Source organism: Sebastes fasciatus, chromosome 8, assembly GCF_043250625.1.
Source record: "Sebastes fasciatus isolate fSebFas1 chromosome 8, fSebFas1.pri, whole genome shotgun sequence".
Lineage (NCBI taxonomy): Eukaryota > Metazoa > Chordata > Actinopteri > Perciformes > Sebastidae > Sebastes > Sebastes fasciatus.
In genome coordinates this window covers 7,825,376-7,847,060 of record NC_133802.1, presented here as the reverse complement: position 1 = coordinate 7,847,060, position 21,685 = coordinate 7,825,376, and the positions used below count along the sequence as shown (strand labels likewise).

The 21,685-nt window shown below is 40.5% G+C and overlaps 2 protein-coding genes across 2 annotated transcripts; one reads left to right on the top strand and one right to left on the bottom strand.

Moving 5' to 3' along the window:
• Positions 1 to 97: 97 nt before the first annotated feature.
• LOC141772285 (rho-related GTP-binding protein RhoA-C) lies at positions 98 to 6,786 on the bottom strand. Its single transcript, XM_074643108.1, has 5 exons — positions 6,697 to 6,786; positions 4,606 to 4,761; positions 3,736 to 3,856; positions 3,513 to 3,643; positions 98 to 2,194 (listed from the first exon to the last, which is right to left on the bottom strand). Exons 2-5 carry the CDS (start codon positions 4,759 to 4,761, stop codon positions 2,021 to 2,023), a joined length of 582 nt encoding a protein of 193 aa, XP_074499209.1. The 5' UTR covers positions 6,697 to 6,786; the 3' UTR covers positions 98 to 2,020.
• Positions 6,787 to 8,056: 1,270 nt separating this feature from the next.
• Positions 8,057 to 20,938, top strand: tpx2 (TPX2 microtubule nucleation factor). The gene is made up of 17 exons (XM_074643101.1): positions 8,057 to 8,192; positions 8,546 to 8,677; positions 11,227 to 11,358; positions 12,286 to 12,406; positions 13,500 to 13,559; positions 13,735 to 13,845; positions 14,154 to 14,263; positions 14,431 to 14,579; positions 15,956 to 16,127; positions 16,254 to 16,392; positions 17,073 to 17,295; positions 17,370 to 17,465; positions 17,594 to 17,767; positions 17,863 to 18,009; positions 18,091 to 18,199; positions 18,345 to 18,511; positions 20,291 to 20,938. The coding sequence occupies exons 2-17, from the start codon at positions 8,575 to 8,577 to the stop codon at positions 20,399 to 20,401; spliced, it is 2,124 nt and encodes a 707-aa protein (XP_074499202.1). The 5' UTR covers positions 8,057 to 8,192; positions 8,546 to 8,574; the 3' UTR covers positions 20,402 to 20,938.
• Positions 20,939 to 21,685: the final 747 nt, after the last annotated feature.

Sequence of the window (21,685 nt, the reverse complement as noted above, 5' to 3'; positions counted from 1 at the left end):
ATTGACCCTGTGAGTGGTGGACAAAAGCATGATTTATGATAATAACTGAAACAGTGTTAAGAGACAAAGCATGTGAACTGTGACACCAGTGGCAGAATTTGGTCATTCTCAGTTACAATTTATTTCCTTTAGAATACATAATAAAAAATATGAGGATACGTTTGTATACAAAACAATATTCCTCTTACAAATAACCAATCCCTAAGGAGTCGCTTGCATTTAGCGTTTCATAATTCAACTTTTTTTTTTTCAAAGTGTGTACGCCACACTGACCTTTTGTTTTAAGATGTGTGCAAATAATACAACATAAGCCAGTAGAATATCACATAGTTAAAATAATATATGACAGAATAAAAAGCGGTACATGAATAGTTGTAGGCATCATGAGTGAACTGGCAGAGTGGAAACAAAACACACTTCCACCCTGGCATACAGGTACACCGTTCCAAATAAAAGCTGGTATTTAAATAATGAGAGTAATAATGTGGGAACAACTGAACGACAAATAATGGCTGGGTTAAAAACACTGAGCATGGACTTACCGTATTATTATGTCTCACATGCTAAAAGTCAGTATAGTGTACATTTCCACAACACTTCCATCCCATCAGTACAACAACAGTCATGTCATACTTCTCTAACAGAAATACTGTTTTCATTCACTAATTATTTCCAGTGGCTTCCATGATTATTTGTTACTGTTAAGTTACTGTCATGGGAATCTCTGCCCTTCCTGCAAATGTTTCAAATTAAAAGCCTACTGGTAGCTAGAGGACATCCTATGACCTGGTGGAGGGTTTTTAATGTAAAATATGTACAGAAAGTGTTGCTTTTTGTTGATGGTAGCTTAACGAGGATACAAATAAAAATAAAAATGGGAAAATTGAAGTGACTGAAAATAATTAGTAAGTGAAAACAGTATTTGTGTTAAAAAGAGAAACTCAGACATCACTGTGTAGTGATGGAAATAGTGCTGTAGAAATGGACATTATCCTGAATTTATCATGGAGGTGTTGAGTTTGCATTAACGGCTAATTAAAACCGGAGCAGATCAGAAAACAAGGAGGCTTTCTTACTAAAATATGATGACATGTACTTATAAAACAGGGGGAATTATAAATAAAGGCTCGTCTTTAATATAACCCTGTTTTACATAAAAGGTCTTCTTCTCTCAAGTTAAGGCCCCACTACTGTTCAGAAATTTTGCAGTACTGCCTCGAGGATAGTACAATTTAGTTAACGCTTTAATACCCAACTGTATACAGTGTGTTTGACAGTCCACATCAATTCAATCACATACAGTTTTCTGACTTGAAAGCCAAGATAAGCTCAACTAAATCTTAATATGTTAAGTGTTGCATTCATTAACAAGCTTGTATAAAACACTCAAATAAGTTGGTCTCATTGCCATCAGCTTTTTAAATGAATGGAAGTTTTATCAAATACTACAGGTTGATAAAACAGAAACGCAAGGCCATATAAAGTTAGGTTGTTTCCCCGGGGGAATAAAGGAGAAAGAAAGGCAAGCTTAGTCACACTGCAGGCCATGGAAGTCTCCCAACAGGTAGTTAGGCAGGCATACATCTGGAGTGAATTGACACCGGATCTCTTCTGGAGCTGGTCTCAATCTCAAACCATGATGAGACCATCGTACTCCATTCAGAGAACTGGGAACCCTTCATACCCTCCCACAGGTTTAAAAGTATGAGTGAGAGAGATATCCCCTTTTCTTCATATTCTCTTAATAATTTCATGTCTAATGAATCTTAAACACAAGATTACAGTACTTTTATTTGAAAGCTTCACGCTATAACCTTGTACTTAAATGTATATGCTCCCTTTTTCCATTGTATTTGACCTTCCTTTTTTCCCTTTAGCCTGGGTTGACTTTTCTCGCTCATTCCTTTAAACGCCCCATTCAAATGTGCCTACCTTGGTGACAAAGCAGACACAGAGGAGGGATGCTTTTCTTTGCCTGGTTTGTTTCCCCCTCCCTCCCGATCCTGTGTGACCTGACACTCTACAGCAGAAGGCAACCGCTCTTCTTGCCTCGCCTCTTGGCCTGCAGCGCCGCCCTGGTGGCCATCTCAAACACCTCCCTCACACCATCCTTCGTCTTGGCTGAGCACTCCAAGTAACCAAAGGCATTGATCCGGTTAGCCATATCCCTGGCCTCGTCTGACTTCACTGGTTCCTGTTTGGATAAGCCAAAATCATAAAAGGAAAATCATTAACTCATAGAAAACAGGACATCATTTAAAAAGTAATACAGAAAAATATTTTTAAAACACTTAGAAGACATTGTATGTTCAGTCCATCAATGGCCAAAACGTGGCATCACTGTATGATCTCTATTCTAACAACAACTTTGCCTCTTTTGAGTAGCTGGTACATACATTTAATGTTCCAAGAACCAGCAGCGCCGTATTCACTTGAGAAGTGGGGGGGCCAAATAAGTGTATGTGCAGCAAGCATCCAGTGAGCGTGGTTTTTAGCTCAGCTGGTCGGCGCTCAAAGCGCGTCGAAATAGGTTAAATCTTGGAACTGTGGTCTCCATTCTTTCTCTACACGCTGCAGCCAAACACCAGGCTAAAACAGACAGTATAGACCGACACATGAGGCTACTATTTTGTTAAAGTTCACTGTTGAGATGTGGAGAATGGTGATAGTGTGCTTCTAACTGCTCCCAACAGCAGGATTAGCCCCTTGGAGAGTGCCTCGTCTCTCAGTTCTGACAATTGTGCTTCTATAATGCATAAAGTTGGCGGTTTGCGGGTCGGGTGGTTGATTAACGCATATTTTTGTGGGTCAGGCTATTGGCTCTCTCATAACTGGGCCGGTGAGTGCGAGTATTAAATAAACCCTGACCTGCGCATCACTACAGCACACGCTGCTCTGTCGGTTGCAAAATGTGGATAAATATATTATTCAGTGCTTTTTTTTTAATTGGGCATCAACCTCCCGTTTATGCGTGTATTGTCAAAAAATGGACTTGGAAGCATAAATAAACGCTTCAGTTCAGGTGGCGGTTTCATGAGACACAGCTGAGACGGAGCCGTGCAGACAGCTGCGGCACAGATTAAAATGAGAGCGTATCTGTGGAGTAAAAAACACTAACGAACACCCTCCGGTCTAGACACACGCACAGGATGGATGGGTATGATTGAAACGTCTTTTTGTAATATAATCTATCAGGCAAATCTGCTCCATCAATATACGTCCACTAAAAGTGCTAGTTTTTGCCACTGACAGGCTCAGATTGTTATTATGAGTGTCTGACAACATTATGGAAACTATTTTAAACACTTACAGATGAGTAAGTGTTTTAAATAGTAAGGTTTTAAGGAAGATGCATGTGTTTGGGAAGGACTGAGCATACGATTGGATAAATGAGACTTGGATTATACTGCATGAGTTGTGTGGGAGTTTGTAAACGGATGTTTCGATATAGTTTTGTTGCTGTTAAACGCCCCCCTCACCCCCCCCCCCCCCCCACCCCCGGCCTCACTGACCTGTTTCATCTTGGCCAACTCTCGACGTGTGTGCTCATCATTTCGCAGGTCTTTCTTGTTTCCCACGAGAATAATGGGCACGTTGGGACAGAAGTGCTTGACCTCAGGAGTCCACTTCTCTGGAATATTCTCTGCATCAGGCACAAGGTGTACGTGTTGAACATGGAGCAGATGCAAGCAGAATGTTTGTGAAAAAACAACAGTGGCAAAGACGAAATCTCACCCAAACTGTCAGGGCTGTCGATGGAGAAACACATGAGGATGACGTCTGTGTCTGGATAGGATAGAGGTCTCAGTCGGTCGTAGTCCTCCTGACCCGCTGTGTCCCAAAGAGCCAGCTCCACCTATAACAGGACAGGATAATAGGACTACATTAATACCAAGGACGAAAGAAAGAGCTTTGGTGAGCATCTGACTACAGATTTGCATTGACCTGTTTAGAATGACAATGTTAATGGGCCTCATTCACTAATGTGTGTGAAGAAATGTCCTTACTTTGCGCACAAAATAAGTGCACACGCAAAATTACAATCAGATTCATGACACGTGTGCACCGGCCAATTTTGTTCTTACCACCGTGCGTATGTTAGTGAATCAGAATCATTCTAAATTAACAGACTCGTGCCCGCTATTTGAAATCGGCATACTGCTACGCCCAATTTCTCCATATAAGGAAATACATTTGCTTAGAGGTTTATCATGGAGAAAGCTGTCCGTGGTGGTAGTATTACACTATTTGTAGAATTAGATTCCAGTGGTGGCTGTGTTGTTTCCGACTCGTGTGATCAAAACATTTCCAATTATTCGAGAGCGTTGAGTCCAAATGTCAAAATTTGTGTTTTTATCTAACAATATATTCTGCTTCAATCCATATTTGTTGGCGTTTAGCCTTTCAAAAACAACATTTCCACTGCGGTCAAAATGTGTGTATATATACAGTATATATATATATAATTATCGGACGTTTTAAACTCCCCAATATCGATATCAGTATCAGCCTCAGACCACACACTCCATGCAGTGTTAATGGACATTGGACTACTATAAATATGAAAAAAACATTCAACACTTGTCAGTATAATAAACAGCTTACCTGTTTACCATCGACTTCAATATCTGCCACATAGTTTTCAAACACTGTGGGAACATAAACCTCAGGGAACTGATCTTTGCTGAACACTATGAGGAGACAGGTCTTGCCACAGGCGCCATCACCAACTATCACTAGTTTCTTTCTGATAGCAGCCATCTGAAAGAATAACAGAATAAAAGACATTTATAAAAGATCAGCGAAGTTTACAGGCAAGTTCAGGCCGGTCAGAAATTTAAATGACACAGTAAATGACTTACTTTTAACCAGAGTCAAGCTATTTTGTTTGTGGAGAGCCCCAATGTAGAAACGTATTATGGACAGTGGTATGAACAGTTTTGTCATGGGAAAACTATTGACCCATGAAATCTGGAAAGGCTCAACAGAAAGTGCTGGGGTGCATTCAGTGTGAAAACATTTTTGCACTGGTTTGCAATGAATGAAGTATGCATTCTATGCACAAACAACTGTTCACGTTCACGTTGAACATAACAAACTTAAACGTCTCCCAGAAATGCCTCCTTCAAACCATGACCATCAGCTCTTTAATCACATGCTCCTAAAATCTTATTAAGTACAGCTGCACTTGAATTGTAATTCCTGTTAATTTTGAAGATTTTTTTACCACGTTGCTGGTGTATGATATATTATATTAATAATAAAGAATAATTAAATACTTTTATATCTATTTGTCACATTTTGTTTTACAAAGTTAGGAACGCAATAGTTAAGTCAAGCCTGATCTTGCCTTACACATAAAAGAATGATCCCAGTCACTTCCACACAGTGAGGCATACAGTTTATTAATTAGACACTGGTATCGGATTGGTATCGGCTGATACCCAAAGCCCAGGTATCGCTATCGGGACTGAAAAAGTTGGATCGGTGCATCCCTAAATTCAAAGTGGTACTCTAACATCAGCGGCGCATGATGCAAGTCAAGTGATAAATGTGACCTACTTGTGACACTAGATGAAAAGTGATCCCCAAAGTCAACAGCATTCATCCTCTTAGAAAATGTTATATCTGGCATATTGCATGGTAATCCATCCAATATTTGTCAGTGGTGGACTGACAACATTGTTTTTTTTTATTATTCTGAAAGAAAACAACATACACCTAACAGACTTGTACAGATACCTTCCCTAGAGTCATGCCTCAGTGTGGCAACAAAAAGCCTATCTGCAGTACATCACTAGTTACACTAGAAACAACACACAACCATAAAAATACTAACAATCCTTCTATCAAACTTCTATCTAAGCTTGAGAGCAAAATCAGGTTGTGAGGCATTATTCTGTTGTTACCAATAATAATTCATTGAACAAAACACATGACAATAACTAACAGATTCATTCTTATTCTTATTATCGATTCTATCAAAAATGACTTAAATCAACATATCTTGGTTAAAAATGACAGTGATTTAATGTTAAAGGAGGATTAAAAAAAGAGATCTCTCAATTGAACTACAGTAATGAAACAAGGCTGGTGCTATTTTTAATCAGGTAAATGTAATGTAATATAGTTTTTTAGTGGATGGATCTCCTATTAATTCGCATTGAGATGACATCATGTAGCCTAGAGCCAGTCACACTCGCTTTAGAGAATCAAAACGTATAACACACTGTTGGAAAAGCTCATCTTTATAATAATAATCCTGACAGAGCCTTTAAGCTTAACTTGGCAAGTTTACATTACAACTTCACTTCCTCCCTGCTATTTACCTCTTAATGTAAAGGACTACTGTATCTGTCAACTCAACCTCTGATGAATTGCTTCACCTTATAAATAACTTGTAATCCTAATGTTCCCTTTATCTCCATTAATGTTCTTATGTGGCCTGTTTGTCCCTGAATCAGAGGAGCAACAGCTAACTTCTAGCTAGCAGCAGTTTCCATCCCATCTAAGGAAGCAGGAAGCTAACTGTTAGCTTGCTAACTTTGCTTAGTTCCTCGGGACAGCTGTCCTCTTGTCCAGCTGGACACGGACATTATGAGACAGTAAGACACTGCTTGAGTCTAACACCGACTCTAACATGCAAAGCAGCTAAGCAGAGACCTATTCTGAGTAGTCACTTAAAGGTAGTTTTACCGTTTTATTAGATATCCTCGCCTTTCTCTAGTTTTCCTGTCGGACGTATAAGTCCCGCCCCCCGACAGTGCCACGAAGATAACGCCCCGCCCACACCACATACTTTCAACCAATAGGACGCGGTGGAATCATGAGTGACTGGTAACTCAGCCAATCAGCTAATGCATGTATAAAATCGCCCAGTTTTGTTTTTAGATAAAGTTATGAGCACTGTTTTGCCTCCAAGTGATGTTTCGTCCTCAGTTTGCAGACAAACGCTGCTGCTAGATGTATAAAAACAAGGTTGCCCCAAAGTTGCATTACATCTTCTTCCTTATTTTCCTGTTTGTTGTGTGAACATTTTAAGAAAAGTGGACATGCTATTATTTGGTTAAGGTTAGGCATTGACCTCGAATGGTTAAGGTCAGGATTTGCAAGTTTTTGCAATTTGCAGGGTTACCTTCTGGACACGACCAGTAATGGCATGTCCATTGATGATACAAATTATAACAACAATTACAATTTGTATTTTATTTTATGTGTTTATTTGCACATATATAAAACTGCACAAAATCCAGTCAATGAAAAAAAAAACAAGAAATGTGTCAGGAGAGGTCAAGAAGCCACAGGCTTATACAAAGGACCTCCCCCCAACCCCAGGAGAAAAAAAAACAATAACAAAAAAGGAAGAAAGATCTAAACTAAAATAATTTAAAAAATACAACAAAAGTTAAACAACAACAAGAAGTACACAAAATGTGCAGAAAAACAACCAACCAGTGGAAAACAATCCAATACAAACAATGAAATACATACATAGAACAGTACAGGAGAAAAGAAAATATATCTTAACATATCAAAAGATAATTAGACATCATTAATTAAATGTGATGATAATTTCCTTTTAAAATGTTCTAAGGGTAACGAGCTCTTGATAACAAAATACATGTTATCAAGAGCTCGTTATCCTTAGAACATTTTAAAAGGAAATTATAATTAATAATTATTCATTTATTAAATGCTCTATTACTATTTACGTGACACTTCTGATCCTCCATAGAATTAGATCCATGCGCATGGGCATCTATGATTAATGAAACATGTCTTCGTTTTGGTTTGTGTGCACAGATTTCCTCATTTTATTTATTTATTTATTTTTGTTCTTATTCTTATTATTTATGGTGATGACGTGGTCAGGTCAAAGAAAGTTGACTTTTTCTTTTATTTATTTATTTATTTATTTATTTTTGTTCTTATTCTTATTATTTATGGTAACGACGTGGTCAGGTCAAAGAAAGTTGACTTTTTCTTTTATTTATTTATTTATTTAACTTATTAACAACTTATTATTCGTGGTGATGACGTGATCGAGTTAACGGAAGTTGACTTCAGCCAATGAGCGTCGAGCTGATGATCAGGGTGTCTGTCATTGGCTGGTTCAAAAGGAAGGAGATTCAAGCGCTAACGGCTGGTCGCAGTCTGTACTAGTGTTGTTGCTCTGGGAACAGACGGTCTCGGTAAGGCTATTTTTTGGCACATTTTTACATATTTAATAATAACGCTACATCCCTAACTGTTTCCCTGTGTTCATAGTTCACGTTTACTAACTCAGATAGACACAGGACTGTAGTATTGTTAGTTAGAATCAGCGGGTAGTACTTAACGTGCTTATGAAGGCTAGCTAGTTGAACGTTATCTCGCTAGTTTCCCTCTCAGCCACGTTAACGTTAGTTTACCTTCACGTCATGAAGAAAACACGACTTCCACAACGCCACTCGGTAGTTTAACGTTAACTGAGCACATACTTCACTACAAGGGCCCTTTTATATATACGATTTGCAGTGTTTGACATGACTGGTTTCCTGTTTAGGTGCGTTGTTGAATCCCACATCTTGAATTATGGCGGACAGAGACTCTGGTGATCGGTATGAGTTTGATGCTCCGTCCACCGTGGTGGACTTCGTTGACCTGCAGGATGCTGAGAGTGAAGATAAGTGGTTTGGTAAGTCTCTCCCTTTTAATATTATGATGTAATCTGACAGCTATATGTGGTTGATGTTGGATTGTTGAAACGGTTGTAAACACCTGCTGTGTGTTTTGTTTCGCCGTCTAACCTAGACGAGAACAATTTAACACAAACAGGGTTTTCTGTAATGTGTGGGTGGGTCTGTTTAACTTTAATTTAGCATAACAGCAACATGGTTTAGAATAAAGTCTTCATTAGCCCCTTTATGCACTCACCACTGGTGTTACACTGGACATGCATTAGTGCAGGTGGACAAAATAACAGCAACTCCTTGCATTTCCACAATACTGCAGCAAGGCAGCTTTATTTGTAGAGCACATTTCAGCAACAGGGCAATTCAAAGTGCTTTACATAAACATTCAAGAACATTGAGACAAAGTGCAAAAGAACATTAAGACATAATTAAAACAGTTATAAAAACACTAAAGATTAGAAAATTAGATTAGAAAAGTTTTAAGCTTTTTAAAAGAACTCAGAGTTGGAGTTGGTCCTGCAGGTTTCTGGGAGCTTGTTCCAAATATTTGGTGCATAAAAACTGAACTCTGCTTCTGCATGTTTAGTTGTGACTCTGGGGACACTAAGCAGACCTGATCCAGATGACCTGAGAGGTCTGGATGGTTCATAACATAGCAGAAGATCAGAAATGTATTTTGGCCCTAAACCATTTAGTGCTATGTAAACTAGCAGGAGTATTTTGAAATCAATAAACTACGCCTTTTGCAGTGCCGCCATCTTCGATAAGTTAAAGTGTTTATCTAGCCTCATGTTTTTTGTTTTTTTTAAAGCAAAGTGGTTGTGTTTGAAAGAGAAAAAAACAGGGAGTGAGTGACTTGCTGCGACCCACAGAAATGATCCTGATACACACAGCTGGAGTCGCTGTTAGAAGAGGGCTTTGTATTTTCCTCCCAACTTTCCTCCTGAAAATGTGGAAGTGGCCCCCCATGTGCATTTGTGACATTATGTAAAGGGTTCAAAAGTAGAAAAGGTGACACACCATCCCAGCAAACTATCCCTGTAGAGCTTGATATTTTATTCAAATGGCATTGTAGTATTAACCCTCTGAGACTCACAATAGACCCTTTTTTGTCTTTCTAGGAGGAGATAGCAGGTCAACAGTAGTGTTTGTGTGTGAAGTTGTTCTAGTTATAAATCGGAAATAAATATTAAATACTTTATTAAAAATAAAGTGTATAAGGGTTTAGAACATTATGATGACCATACCCATGCTCTATTATGTCTCATAAGTTGTTGCAGCAATGTTTGGCTTGATACCATTTGTTACACAAATTTGGTGCTAAATTTAACCATTTCTTACCACTCCAGAATTGATAAAAAAAAATCAATAATCCCTCAAATACCACATTGAGACATCAAAACCTTGAGGAACACAATAGAAAAATACATGCTGTCTTTTGGTATCAAAAACTTTTGACATTTTGAAATTTCTGCAAATTGGATTGGATGGCGAGCACTTCTGTTGTGTAAACTGCTCAGAAACCCCCTAATTGTCAATCTACATAGGAGAGCCATCCATCCTCTGAATGCTCTAGGTCTCTAGTTTGTGGCTGTAAAGTTTCATGAGGCTGTGATTATCCTAGAGGTCACCACAGGTCATTTTATACAGTAAGGTCAACAAAAAAAAAATGGTATCACTACAATGAAATGGCTACTATGGCGACTAACATCATCACACATGAAAACAAATAGGCTCATGAGATCCACAAGAGTCAGCTTTACAGTGATACCCAATTGATGTAATTCAAGACTGTTTAGGGACCCCAGTATACAGAAATATTCAAACACACCATTTTAGATTAGGAGAAAATAACACATTTAAACTGCATGAAAAAAGCTGCACCTGTGTTTGCCCAAAACCGCATGTCATTATCAAAAAGTGGACATGTCTGTAAAAAGGGGGGCTCGTGGGTACCCATAGAACCCATTTTCATTCACATATCTTGAGGTCAGAGGACCCCTTTGAAAATGGCCATGCCAGTGTTATTTAGCCTCCTTAAAACTGAACCTACTAACCGTACAGTCAGGCGATCCCGTAGGTCTCAGGGGGTTAACCACAAATAACTGTATTCAAGACAATAACCTAATTCAACACAGGATGAGAGCAGTTTCCCCTCTAGTTAGATAATGTTTTAATGTTGGTATCATGAATAATTTTAGTTCTTGGTAACGACATCAGTTCACCGCAGCTTCCAACCCACACCCAACTGGTCAGGAGGAATGTGTTGACCCATTCAGTTTGACCTGCTTCACCATGTTGGTCAGGATGGGGGTATTACTGTTTTTGTTTTGTTGACTTTAAGCATGGTGTGAATTGTCATAAGTATTTTTGAGTTGTAACCATAAAACATAAGTAGTGTTAATACAGGACTAAATGCGACAAATTGAAACTGATGACAACTGCCTATACTACAGTATAGAGTAGAGTAACCAATATTTAGGTTAAATTAACCATCAAAGAATCTGTGAAGTGCCCATCTTCTTGATTTTTGACCGTCTCTTATGTGCAGATCAACAGACCAGTGCAGCAGATGGCCACCTTGAAACTCCTTTGAGGCCTGACAAAGGCTTTAGGAAAAGCCATGCGCCTGACCTGCCGAGAGCCATCGTAGCCCCTCAAGTCAAGACAGACGAGTATTCAGGTTGGTTTTCGTCGCATTATAGCCAATTACTGAAGATGCACTCCTAATTATTTTTGTTAAGATACTTAAAAGAAATAGTGTAGTGTTGAAAGGTGGGTCTGACAAGTAGCTTGCTCGTTCTGTGGACAGCAACTGTAGTCAATGTGGATTCAAAGCAGTTACAATGACTTCCATTGGTGACTCAGAGTCACGGCAGTCATTAAGTCAGTGTTGCGAGTATAAATTAAGAATTAATTTGCATAAACAATAAAAGACATTCTTAAAATTAATAAACAAGCACCTGTTGGATATATATATTCCCTGGATTGCACACAAACAAAAAATGTTTTTAATTGATTTAGACAAGAAGTAAGGGGTAATGTACAGCAAGCCGGTCGTTGTTGTGAAATAAACCCCGATTGGTCGATGCTGCGGAGCGCGGTCAGGGTTTGTTTCACAACAATGACCCGCTAGCTGTACATTATCCCACTTATTACACGGCTACTTACTTAAGAAATCAATAATTTGACACAAAAACGGTCCGCCAGAGTCTGACATCAAAACTGCGCCCATAGAAACGGTCTGTTATACATAGCAATGGTCTGCTATAAAGAAATAACAGACCGCGGAATGCCGTGATTGACCAATCAGAATCAAGTATTCAACAAAGCCGTGTAATAAACAGATCTGCTTTTGCAAATGAACCCTTCAAACATGTAAGTGAAAGACACATGGGTAGCTTTCAGACAGACATGTAGTTCTCTCCTGTATCCCAGTGAGCTTTATTGTGTTAAATGTAAAAAAAAGATTGAATTGGATCCTTTCTGTATATTCAATGACTATTTAAAGCTGAACTCTGGTGTGGTCCCCTAGATTAATCTGTAGTCTTCTGTTATTCAGTGAATAGTCCTTATGGCGTGAACCCATTTGGACTCCTCAATATTTCAGGTCCCTCCACATATCAACCTCCAAACATGGTGACATCCTGGGGTGCTGGATCTCCTACTCGGACTGGTGCACGTCCAAAGAGGAATGCCGCTAATCAATCCTCCCCTGCCCAACCACGCAGGTAAAGTCCTTGTGATGGGTTCTCTTGTACCTCAGTGTGGAACTAAATGAGACACACAATCCTACAGATGTGGCAACATTTGTTTATGCTTCTGCAGGAATTGTCACTTACTGTATGTAAACTCAACATACGTGATGATTCAGAGGGATTACTTAATGCATTTTTTAGGAAAATGCTGCGTAGTCTACAAGTCAAGCAGCTGGATGTAAGCAGTCTTTTTTTGTGTGTGTGCCCTTGTGTCACGCCCATACAGTCATTGTTATATTATTGTTCGTACATAAATGAATATTTTTGTTTGGTACTGCTTTCGTAATTAAGATTACAAATTTCAATTTATACATCAAGTTGAGTTTACCCGCTACAGGGAATATTATTCAGTCTGTAAAGACAATTGTGTAGAAAGATTAGGACTATATGGAGGGTCTAACAAAAGGTGCCAACGTTAATGTTTTTGTTTTTTTTAACTTGGCAAGTGAGTCAGAAATCTACATGCCGAAGTCAATTTTTACTTGCCTCTATTTACAAATTGTTTTATTTATTAGTGGTTATGAAATAACAACAAAGACTAAAGTTAATTGTCATGCTTAATCCTCCTTGCTCTCAAACTTGAGGCAAACTTCTCAATACATTGTTGAAGTTTCGCTTAAACTCTTGTTTGCAGGATAATTAAAATGCTCGATTGCGCTTCAGCTCATAACCTTTGCTTTACCCGACGCCATTTTCTCATGAGTGTCCGTTCCTTACTGTGCATATGCAACTCTCAGTGATGAGAAGGAAGCGAGGTGGCTTAAGTTTAGTTTTTATTTTAAAGCACATTTTAAAAACAACAAAAGTTGACTGGAGATGTCTCACTCCTTCACTACTTCCATCATCAGCTCTGGAAAAAACAAACAATGTGTTTAATTCTTTACCACTTGCAAGTGAGTTGCTAGATTTACTAGCCCGACATGGCATTTTACTTACCCCGGGCAATCCGTATCGTTGAGCCCTGTGAGTTGTATCATGGGTAATGCAGAATCAAGTGTTTTGGGGACTTCATCTGAACTTGAGATTAAGAGGGTGTGTGTATATATTTCTCATTTATTCATTTTAGGGTTTCAAAACGTAAAGACATGACCGCTGGTCCAGCTCCACCATCAAAGAAACACAAAAAGTAAGTATCATATCCTCAAGATGCCCTTTACAGCAGCAAGTCCCCCCAGGACCTAAAAAGCCATTGAATGCGCAAGTGTTTTACAGACAGCTCGCACATAAAGAGACCCTGTCAAAGTCCCCACTTTGTATTACCTTTCCTTCTTCAAGTTTTCAACTGTGGTCGTTTGTTCTAGAACTCCTCCTGTTGCCCGTAAATCCAGTAGTGTCCTCCGCAACAAGGGGCCTCTGAATACCAGGACGGCGCCCCAGACCCGGACAGCAGCTTCCACTACTGCAAACACAGAGTGAGTCTACCAGTGAAACCTGTGTTTCTCAACCGCCTCCTGGAATTTCTGATTTGTGATTACATAGTCAAAACAGCCTGAAATGACTGGGAGATCTGCTATGGGCTGCAGGCACCTCCAGTGTACCAACTAAGGGTCCAGTTATGCTAGAAAAGTATAATGCTGTTCATACAACATGTGATCCGTCAACATCGGAAAGACAAAGTGTTTATAGCTGTTCTAAACGACTTGAATAGGATATTTAAACTGAGACTGAGATGGAAAAGCAGCTTAAAGTTGATTTCTTGCTGATAAATGTGTCCAAATAGGCCAAATAGCTCTGAAGAACAGGAGCTGGAGCGCATCCGGAACCTCCAGAATGAAGTGGCTCTGCATCGCAAACAGAACGAGGCCAGCTACAAAGCTGCTCTGGCTGGCAGTGAGTAGATATTACTGACTTTGTGTGTGGCTGCAACCATTAGTAAATGTACTTGACGACAACCTTTTTGTTTGTTTAAATGTGCTGTTACCATTTAAAAGATCTGAAAGTTGTGCTTTAGGTTGACTTAACTTTTTGAAAGAAAGTCTGGGTCACTTTCATTTCAGTTCCACCTCCGAAGAAGATGGTCCTGTCAGCGACCATGCCCAAAGAGTTCAACTTCAACACAAACACCCGTGTCAAGGCGACCACTTCGTCCAACGCAGCCCACAAGGACGTGGACTTTATCAATCAGCTTCGCAAACCCTCCTCCCCAGTAAGTACTTCATACAGTATATGCCAACGACTTTTTAAAGTTGTAGTGCAACCTGAGGGGACCAAACTGTCAAACCCAGACCACTAATGATTCCCTTAAACATGTTAAGTGGATTCTCTGTGCACACAACAAGCAACTGGCATAATGCAGCCTTTCCTTAACATGCATAAATCGCTAGATGGAAACTATGAGGTCATAAAAACCTTGGCATCGGCACAAGAGGTGGGGGAAAAAAATCAATTCCGCTATGTATCGCGATTTATTTTTTATTTTTTACGATTTTTTTGCTTAATTTGAGTCTATGCGAAGGAAGAAGGAAGGTACCGCTTTTATTGTTGTTTGAGTAATGTGTCGTCATATCCTTTCCGTATCCTTAAACCACAGCGAGCCAAAACGAAAAAGTATAAAACAGTGGAGGGTCTGCGTGGATACGACCTGCACCCTCCCATTTTAAATCCAACATGGTAAACACTACACATCCAGTAAAGTATGGAAACACTTTGGGTTTCATTCATTGCAGGAAAAGCCGAGCTAGAAATCACGGCTAAAGCTGCATGCTAACTCTGTAATGGACAGGAAACGTTATCGTAGCGCCGGCCGTCACTTTCGTCTCCGTGGTCAAATTGTTCGACGCTACAACTGTGGAGCACCCATATACTGTCATTTAGAGAGCGGAGCTGAAGGGAGAGCAAAGTGGCGAAGTTAGAGGAAGTATACATGAGTGACTACATCCGGTTTTCAAAATACGGTGTTCACAAAGGGAACTGTATATACAAAATACATATACGATTGATTGGATTATATTCACCAAGAGTATAAAACGTTGCATGTCCCTTATAAATTAAATAGAAAATACCACTAATTTGTGAAGGGAATGTCTTTATTCTTTGATTTTTGGGATGCTGAAAAAAAAATTAATAAATTATTCCTGGCAAAGACTGATATATTTCACTTCAGGACATCTCTGACTACATACATGCTGAAAATGAAACATTTTTACTCTATCAATTTAGATATTTTCCAAAGTAAAAGTCCCTAGAGGTGTATGATTTAACTTTTTTCCCATGGTCTAGTGTTAACAAAGTCAACAAAAATCACAATACTTGTAGAATCACAATACTTAAAAATCGCAATACATATCGAATCGGCACCCAAGTATCGCGATAGTATCGAATTGGGAGATGGGTGAATCATCTCAGCACGCGTTCTTTGAGTAAAACCTGATCGAGAAAAATAAATATACACTCCCTGATGTTGTTGCATGGCCCGAAATGTCCTCCAGCTCGCAGTTTAAAACTTTAATCTGCAGTTTAGTTGTCATTATCAACAGTGAGCTGAGAGGGAAGTATTTCAAATTCTTTTCTTTTTTTCTTTAGGCAAAAGCTATGAAAGGTGCCACAGTGCCCAAACCCTTCAACCTGTCAACGGGCCACAAGAGAGAGGCCGAGGAGCTATCTGCCTACGTGCCCATGGCTCAGCAGATTGAGCAGTTCCAGAAACGAACACCTGACCGCTACCATCTGCGAAGCCGCAAGAGTCGAGACAGAGGTGTGCAGGATGTTTGGGGGGCCAGATTTGTTTTTAGAAGCGGTTTTAAAAAAATAAAAAAAAAAAATGTGCAGTGGGGTTTAATTGTAATTTAATCACATCCATTATAACTGTTTTTTTTCTCAGGGCCATCATCAGTGAAGGGTGATAAGATGAAGCTCACCCGGCCTCACACCCCACACCTGATGACCCGCCAGAGGGGCCGGCCAGTCAATGTTAAGAGCAGTGCTCAACTGGAGGATGAAGAGGTGGAAAAACTTCAGAAGTAAGAACAGTTGCTGTACTCCGTCTCATCCAACACCAGGATCCTCATTTAGAACCGTTGCATACACACAAAAATTGGGATTTAAAAAAACAAACAAGGAAATGTGCGTACGTTTAGGGAAACTTTGACCCATGCATACGCACATTATAGAGACGTCGCACGTTATTTATAGATCCCCCTCTAAACATTCAAACCAGCAGTATTATTTGTGCTAATGAGCCATGACTTTTCCAAAAGCAACTTTCAAATGTGAAAGATGTAAGACAATTCAAATTTCAATATTCTATCAGCGCTGTCTCACTGCTTATTTATGTTGTTCCACTGACCTTCAACATCCAACTCTCACCTTCGAGGGTAGCCCCAAGATGTGCCATCCAACTCCCCTTTTTTTTTTTTACATTTGGAGAGCCAGCACGTTCCATTAAATAATATCTTGTTAAATATGTACAGCTGCTCTACTTGTCACTTAAATGGCTCACATATGGGAAACCTATTTCATACATGGAATGTGTCTTATCCTATTGAGAGTAGCAGATAAGAAACATAATTGACTGTAAATCAGTGATATCTTTCATAAAATTCTCCATCAGAGCTCCAAGACACTGAAATGTTTGCACTGACATTTGACATAAACTTGTGACACTACATTGGTCAGTGGTTAAATGTGTTTTTAATCACAGGTTTAAGTTCAACGCCTTGGAGCTGAACAGGAAGATTTTGGAGAGCGTGGAGTGTCTAAAGAAGCCAGCAGTGAAGGAACCCACTGTACCCGAAGGCTTCGAGCTGCAGATTGAAAAAAGGCTCCAGGAGAGACAAGCCACCAAGAAGCCTCAGGAAGCTGAAGAGAAGCCGCACGCCTTTAAAGCCCAACAGCTGTCCAAAAAGATCCTAGAAGGAGTAACGGTGAGTTTAAATCCTGTGATACTTTTCAGGTAATTTATTTCCATTTAATGAATGGGATTTCCTCCGGTCAACAGGGATTGCCAGAAAAGAAAGTTCTGCAGATGACGGTGCCAGAGTCTCCAGCTTTTGCCCTTAAGAAGAGAGTTCGTATGGAGCCCAGGGTCGAGGAAGTAAGGGCACATCTGGTTGTCTCTAATACAAAGCTGCTAAAATCTTATTCTTTCCCCTTGTCTTACTTCACGGACATATTGACTTTTCTTCAACTGAAGGTAACCCAACCCCACCTTTTTCTTTTCAGGTAAAACAGCCGTCACCCATCAAGGCCCCCCCAGTGCCTCATTTTGGCCTCCCCTTCCAGCCCCAGCTACAAGAGAACCACCACGTGGAAGTCTGTCCTTTCTCCTTTGAAGAGCGGGATCGAGACAGGAGGGCACTGAAAGAGAAGAGGCTGGAGGAGAAGCGTAATGAAGAGGTGGAGTCCCACGAACAGAACCTGTGTCCTTAGCCCTCCAGAATAAAGACAAAACCATTAAATCCCGTTCTCCTGTTTCCTTCGAACTTTTCCAGGTACCACAGTTCAAGGCCCAGCCGCTGCCAGACTTCGACACCGTGGTACTCCCCGAGAAGAAGAAGCTAGAGGTCACAAAGCTCGAGCCCTTCAGAATGCTGCTAGATGAACGGGGAGCTGTGAAGAGCAGTCGCTGGGAGCAGATGGTACGACACGATCTGCCACTGAGCGTTTTTATTCTCAACAACTTTACCTTGAATTTCAAACATGACCCCTGTGCCTTGTAGGTGAAAGAAGAGCAGAAACGGGAGGAAGGAACAGTATTCAAAGCCAGGCCCAACACAGTCACTCATAAAGAGCCTTTCCTGCCCAAAAAAGAGGCCCGGGCTGCAGTGGGTGAGTTTATTACCATCCCTATACTGTCAAAACCTCCTGAAGAGCGCTTCAGCTCTCTACTCCGAGGCTGAAGCTTCAACTCGCTGTGTTCATGTTGCCTTCACTTACCACCTGTCGTGGCACTAATGGATTACTTCTCCCACAGTCGTGGAGGCCTTTGGGCTGTCGACAGAGCGACGGGCCCTGGAGCGGCAGGAATTCGAGCGGCAGGCCGGTGACAAGGAGGCTCTCAGGATGCTCATGGAGGAGGGGCAGAGACGAGAGGAGGAGCAGAAGGAGAAGGAGGACATCGTCAGGATGCGGCACGAACAGGTCACTGCAAAAACGGTTTATTTGGAAGATTCATGACATGCATTACTGAGGGAGAATATTCCCATTGATGTGGTGGCTATTATACAGTATTGCTCTATAATGGGATTGATAGTTGACCCCACTGAGGATCAACAGCTCCTTCTTTACAGCTGTGCAGCATTTTTCTCTGACGTGACTTTGGACAATCGTTCTGTAGCACAACCTTTTTAAAATGAACAGTTTGTTCTCGTTGATCCTTTAGTGGCGTATTGATTAACATATTATTAACTGTTGACTTATAACTACTACTCTTATGCTATGTGAGATAAGTTGTGACATTTACTACTCAAACATTTTTTTGGGGTATCGTTAACAATGGAGGTTTTCAAACTGAGGAGTGCCTCCCCAGGGGGAAAGCAACAATCTAGTGACTATAAAGGTATAATATGTAACTGTTGTCGGTTGCTGTTTGTTAACACACAGCATTCAAAGTTTGCCAGAGAGCAGCGATTGGTCGAGTGAGTAGACGGAGAGGGAGCGTTAGTGGGAACAAAGCTGCGAATCAGAGGAATAAAACATTATTTTCTGATTGTTTCATAGGGGTTACATTCTAAAACACTAATAAACACACAACTAACTCCACACAACTCTGTGTGAAGGTGCCAAGTTTCGAATGAATGCAGCCAAAAGGCAGGTTGTCCTCTCTGCCTGGTGTGTGTGTCTCGGCCATTGCACACAGCAGAGGAGAGACAGAGGAACGGGAACTCACAGCGATGTTACAAACCCGTTCTCACCCGTCAAATACGGGTTCGGCATCTAAAGGGAGACTTGTGCCCATGGATGTATGATGCTTGTGCCTCTGTATCAGAAGCTGAGAGGCTAGTTATGTGACGGCGAGGAAATTTTCCCACCGGTTAATAAACTTTTGACAACACCGGCGTTACCGATTTACACCGGACATTTTACAAGAAAATATGATGGTCAAGAAGTGTAGCGCGCTTACTTTGATCTTTTAACGTCGGCTGGCTGTGTGTCTGGCCTCTCCGGTGGAGCTTTCGCTGCGGGGCCTAGGGGGAGGTCTACCTGGCGCCGAAGCGCCACGCACACCGGCTGTGACCGCTCCGTCCTCCGTCCACAGCGATTACCTCATTAATGTTACGGTTCCCTTATAGCATCGGGTTTAAATCTGAAATATTGCCAAATAGGAGCTTTTGCTTTTCGCTTCGACACCAAAATTCTCTGCCATCTCTCGGTCTGTCAATTCTCCATCGTCACGTATGAGTGAAATCTAACACCTGCTACTCTGCTGAGACTCCCGGTGGGCACGTAATGTAATTGGTGTGTGCTCGAGTAACACCGGCAACGCCGACTACCGGGGCAAGCCCACGAGAGGCGTGACAAAGCGGCATTATTTAACCACCTGAACAGGCGGCACACCTGTGTGCTGTTATTGGCTGGGGGTTACACCCCCGTGTGGGACCCAAAGGCTGTTTACAGACGCCCAGAAGAGTCTTGACTAAAGCAAAATAAGAAGAAAAGAGAAAATCCAGACAGAGGGCTGCAGGGTCTCTGCAAAAACAGACACCGCCACACACTTGTAGTGGGTCATAAGTGATGATTTGAGAGGCATTACTTTAGTATCAGTCTATACATTGTTTTTTAGGAAATTGATGCATATTATACCTTTTTTTTAAAGTCACGCTATAAAGAGGAGGAAGTCTGTAAAATGATCAGATTTGTGTATGCAGCTACAGCCTGATAAACTGCTGTCTGTCTGACTGGTTTTCTTTATTTCTGCAGGTTCACGCTGCTCAACCCATCAGACACTACAAACCTGTAGCAGTGAAGAAGAGTGAAGTACCTCTCACAATCCCTCACTCACCAAACTTCTCTGACCGCTTCCGCTTGTGATCAGCCTGCCTCATTCCAACTCTATAGAAATCGGCATATTTTTTACAATATGTTCTTTTTTCATCTTTCTCAAATTAATTTTTAAGTCTTTCGTATTGTTAGTTGGTAGTTTACTGTCTGAGGTTGTAAAACGATGTGTATTTGAAATGACTGAAGCTCTGTTTTTCTGTCTGTTCCATGTTGAGCTTTAGTTTCTAACCACGTGCTGTATATTCTCTCACACGTTTTTATCGTGTTCATCTTATGTTTTTAACGGACTAGCGCTTTACAGTTGGGTTCAGGCTGCCCTGCATACTTTTTGCATTTATTTCTTTTTTTTTTATATATATACATAACTTGTCTAAAAATAAAAGTTAAAAATATTACCAATTATGGACCTTTTTAACTTGAAATTTGGACAACTTTGCAGCAATAGTTAATGACAGTATAACACATGGAACTTCAGCTTTAAAGTCTAGATGAAATGGAAACTTTTAGATCACATCCCTGGTCATATTGTGCACCTATTTAACAATAAATATATGTGGAAAAAAAATATACAAATCTATTATGACATCAATCAATCTGCAACATTTAGGGAGGGAGGTGTGTGGAGCCACAGTTCTCTGTAGTGCCGTAACATGCTGCATTCTAAGCCCGCCCACTTTTTAGCGGTCCAATCAAATGCGAAGGATTTTTTTAATTTTTTTTTAACTGAAAATGTTAAGTGCCTTAAAGTAGAGCTCCAGACTAACTGGTTGCACTGGTGCGCCTAACTGTCAACTATATCTCGTCACACTAAACAACTTTAGGCCTGAATTTCTGCTCCCTGGACGCTTTTTTTGGAGCTCCCCGACAAAAGCCCCAAATCAGGCGAAAATCAGCATTGGCTCGCCACAAGCACATCGGCGTTCGAGGGCTATGTGTGATAACATTTCAGACATCTAGCTGAATAACTATCTGGACCTGTCGGGGACTCTGGCCACGAGCTACAGCCAATGAGAGCGCAAGGTACGGGTTGAGGGTAAACCTGGGAGGAGTAGGGGTTGCCTGTAAGAATACATTAGTTTTTTTTGTGCTATTGTGTGACTTTGGTGAATCCAGGCTAACAAGTCACACAACACAAACTAACCGTTCGAGGCAACAGTAGACCAGCAAGTCCTGTGTTCTGCAAGGTAAAATGACAGTCTTTTTTTCAATAGAGTGGAAAGGTAAACGGGGAAAAATATTCTAAATACAGCGTACACTTCAAGCTGCATTGGGTAGAATTGGAGCAAATATGATTTTTTTTTAAAGTTATTTTTA

Excerpts from the sequence above, each read along its gene's own strand:
- tpx2 (XM_074643101.1), top strand. The coding sequence starts at position 8,575 with ATGGCGGACAGAGACTCTGGTGATCGGTATGAGTTTGATGCTCCGTCC. Across the intron at positions 14,580-15,955 it reads TTCGCAAACCCTCCTCCCCA|GCAAAAGCTATGAAAGGTGC; the intron begins GTAAGTACTTCA and ends TTTTTTCTTTAG. Across the intron at positions 18,200-18,344 it reads AGAGGCCCGGGCTGCAGTGG|TCGTGGAGGCCTTTGGGCTG; the intron begins GTGAGTTTATTA and ends CTTCTCCCACAG.
- LOC141772285 (XM_074643108.1), bottom strand. The coding sequence starts at position 4,761 with ATGGCTGCTATCAGAAAGAAACTAGTGATAGTTGGTGATGGCGCCTGT. Across the intron at positions 3,857-4,605 it reads TTGAAGTCGATGGTAAACAG|GTGGAGCTGGCTCTTTGGGA; the intron begins GTAAGCTGTTTA and ends GTCCTGTTATAG. Across the intron at positions 2,195-3,512 it reads AGTTGGCCAAGATGAAACAG|GAACCAGTGAAGTCAGACGA; the intron begins GTCAGTGAGGCC and ends TTATCCAAACAG.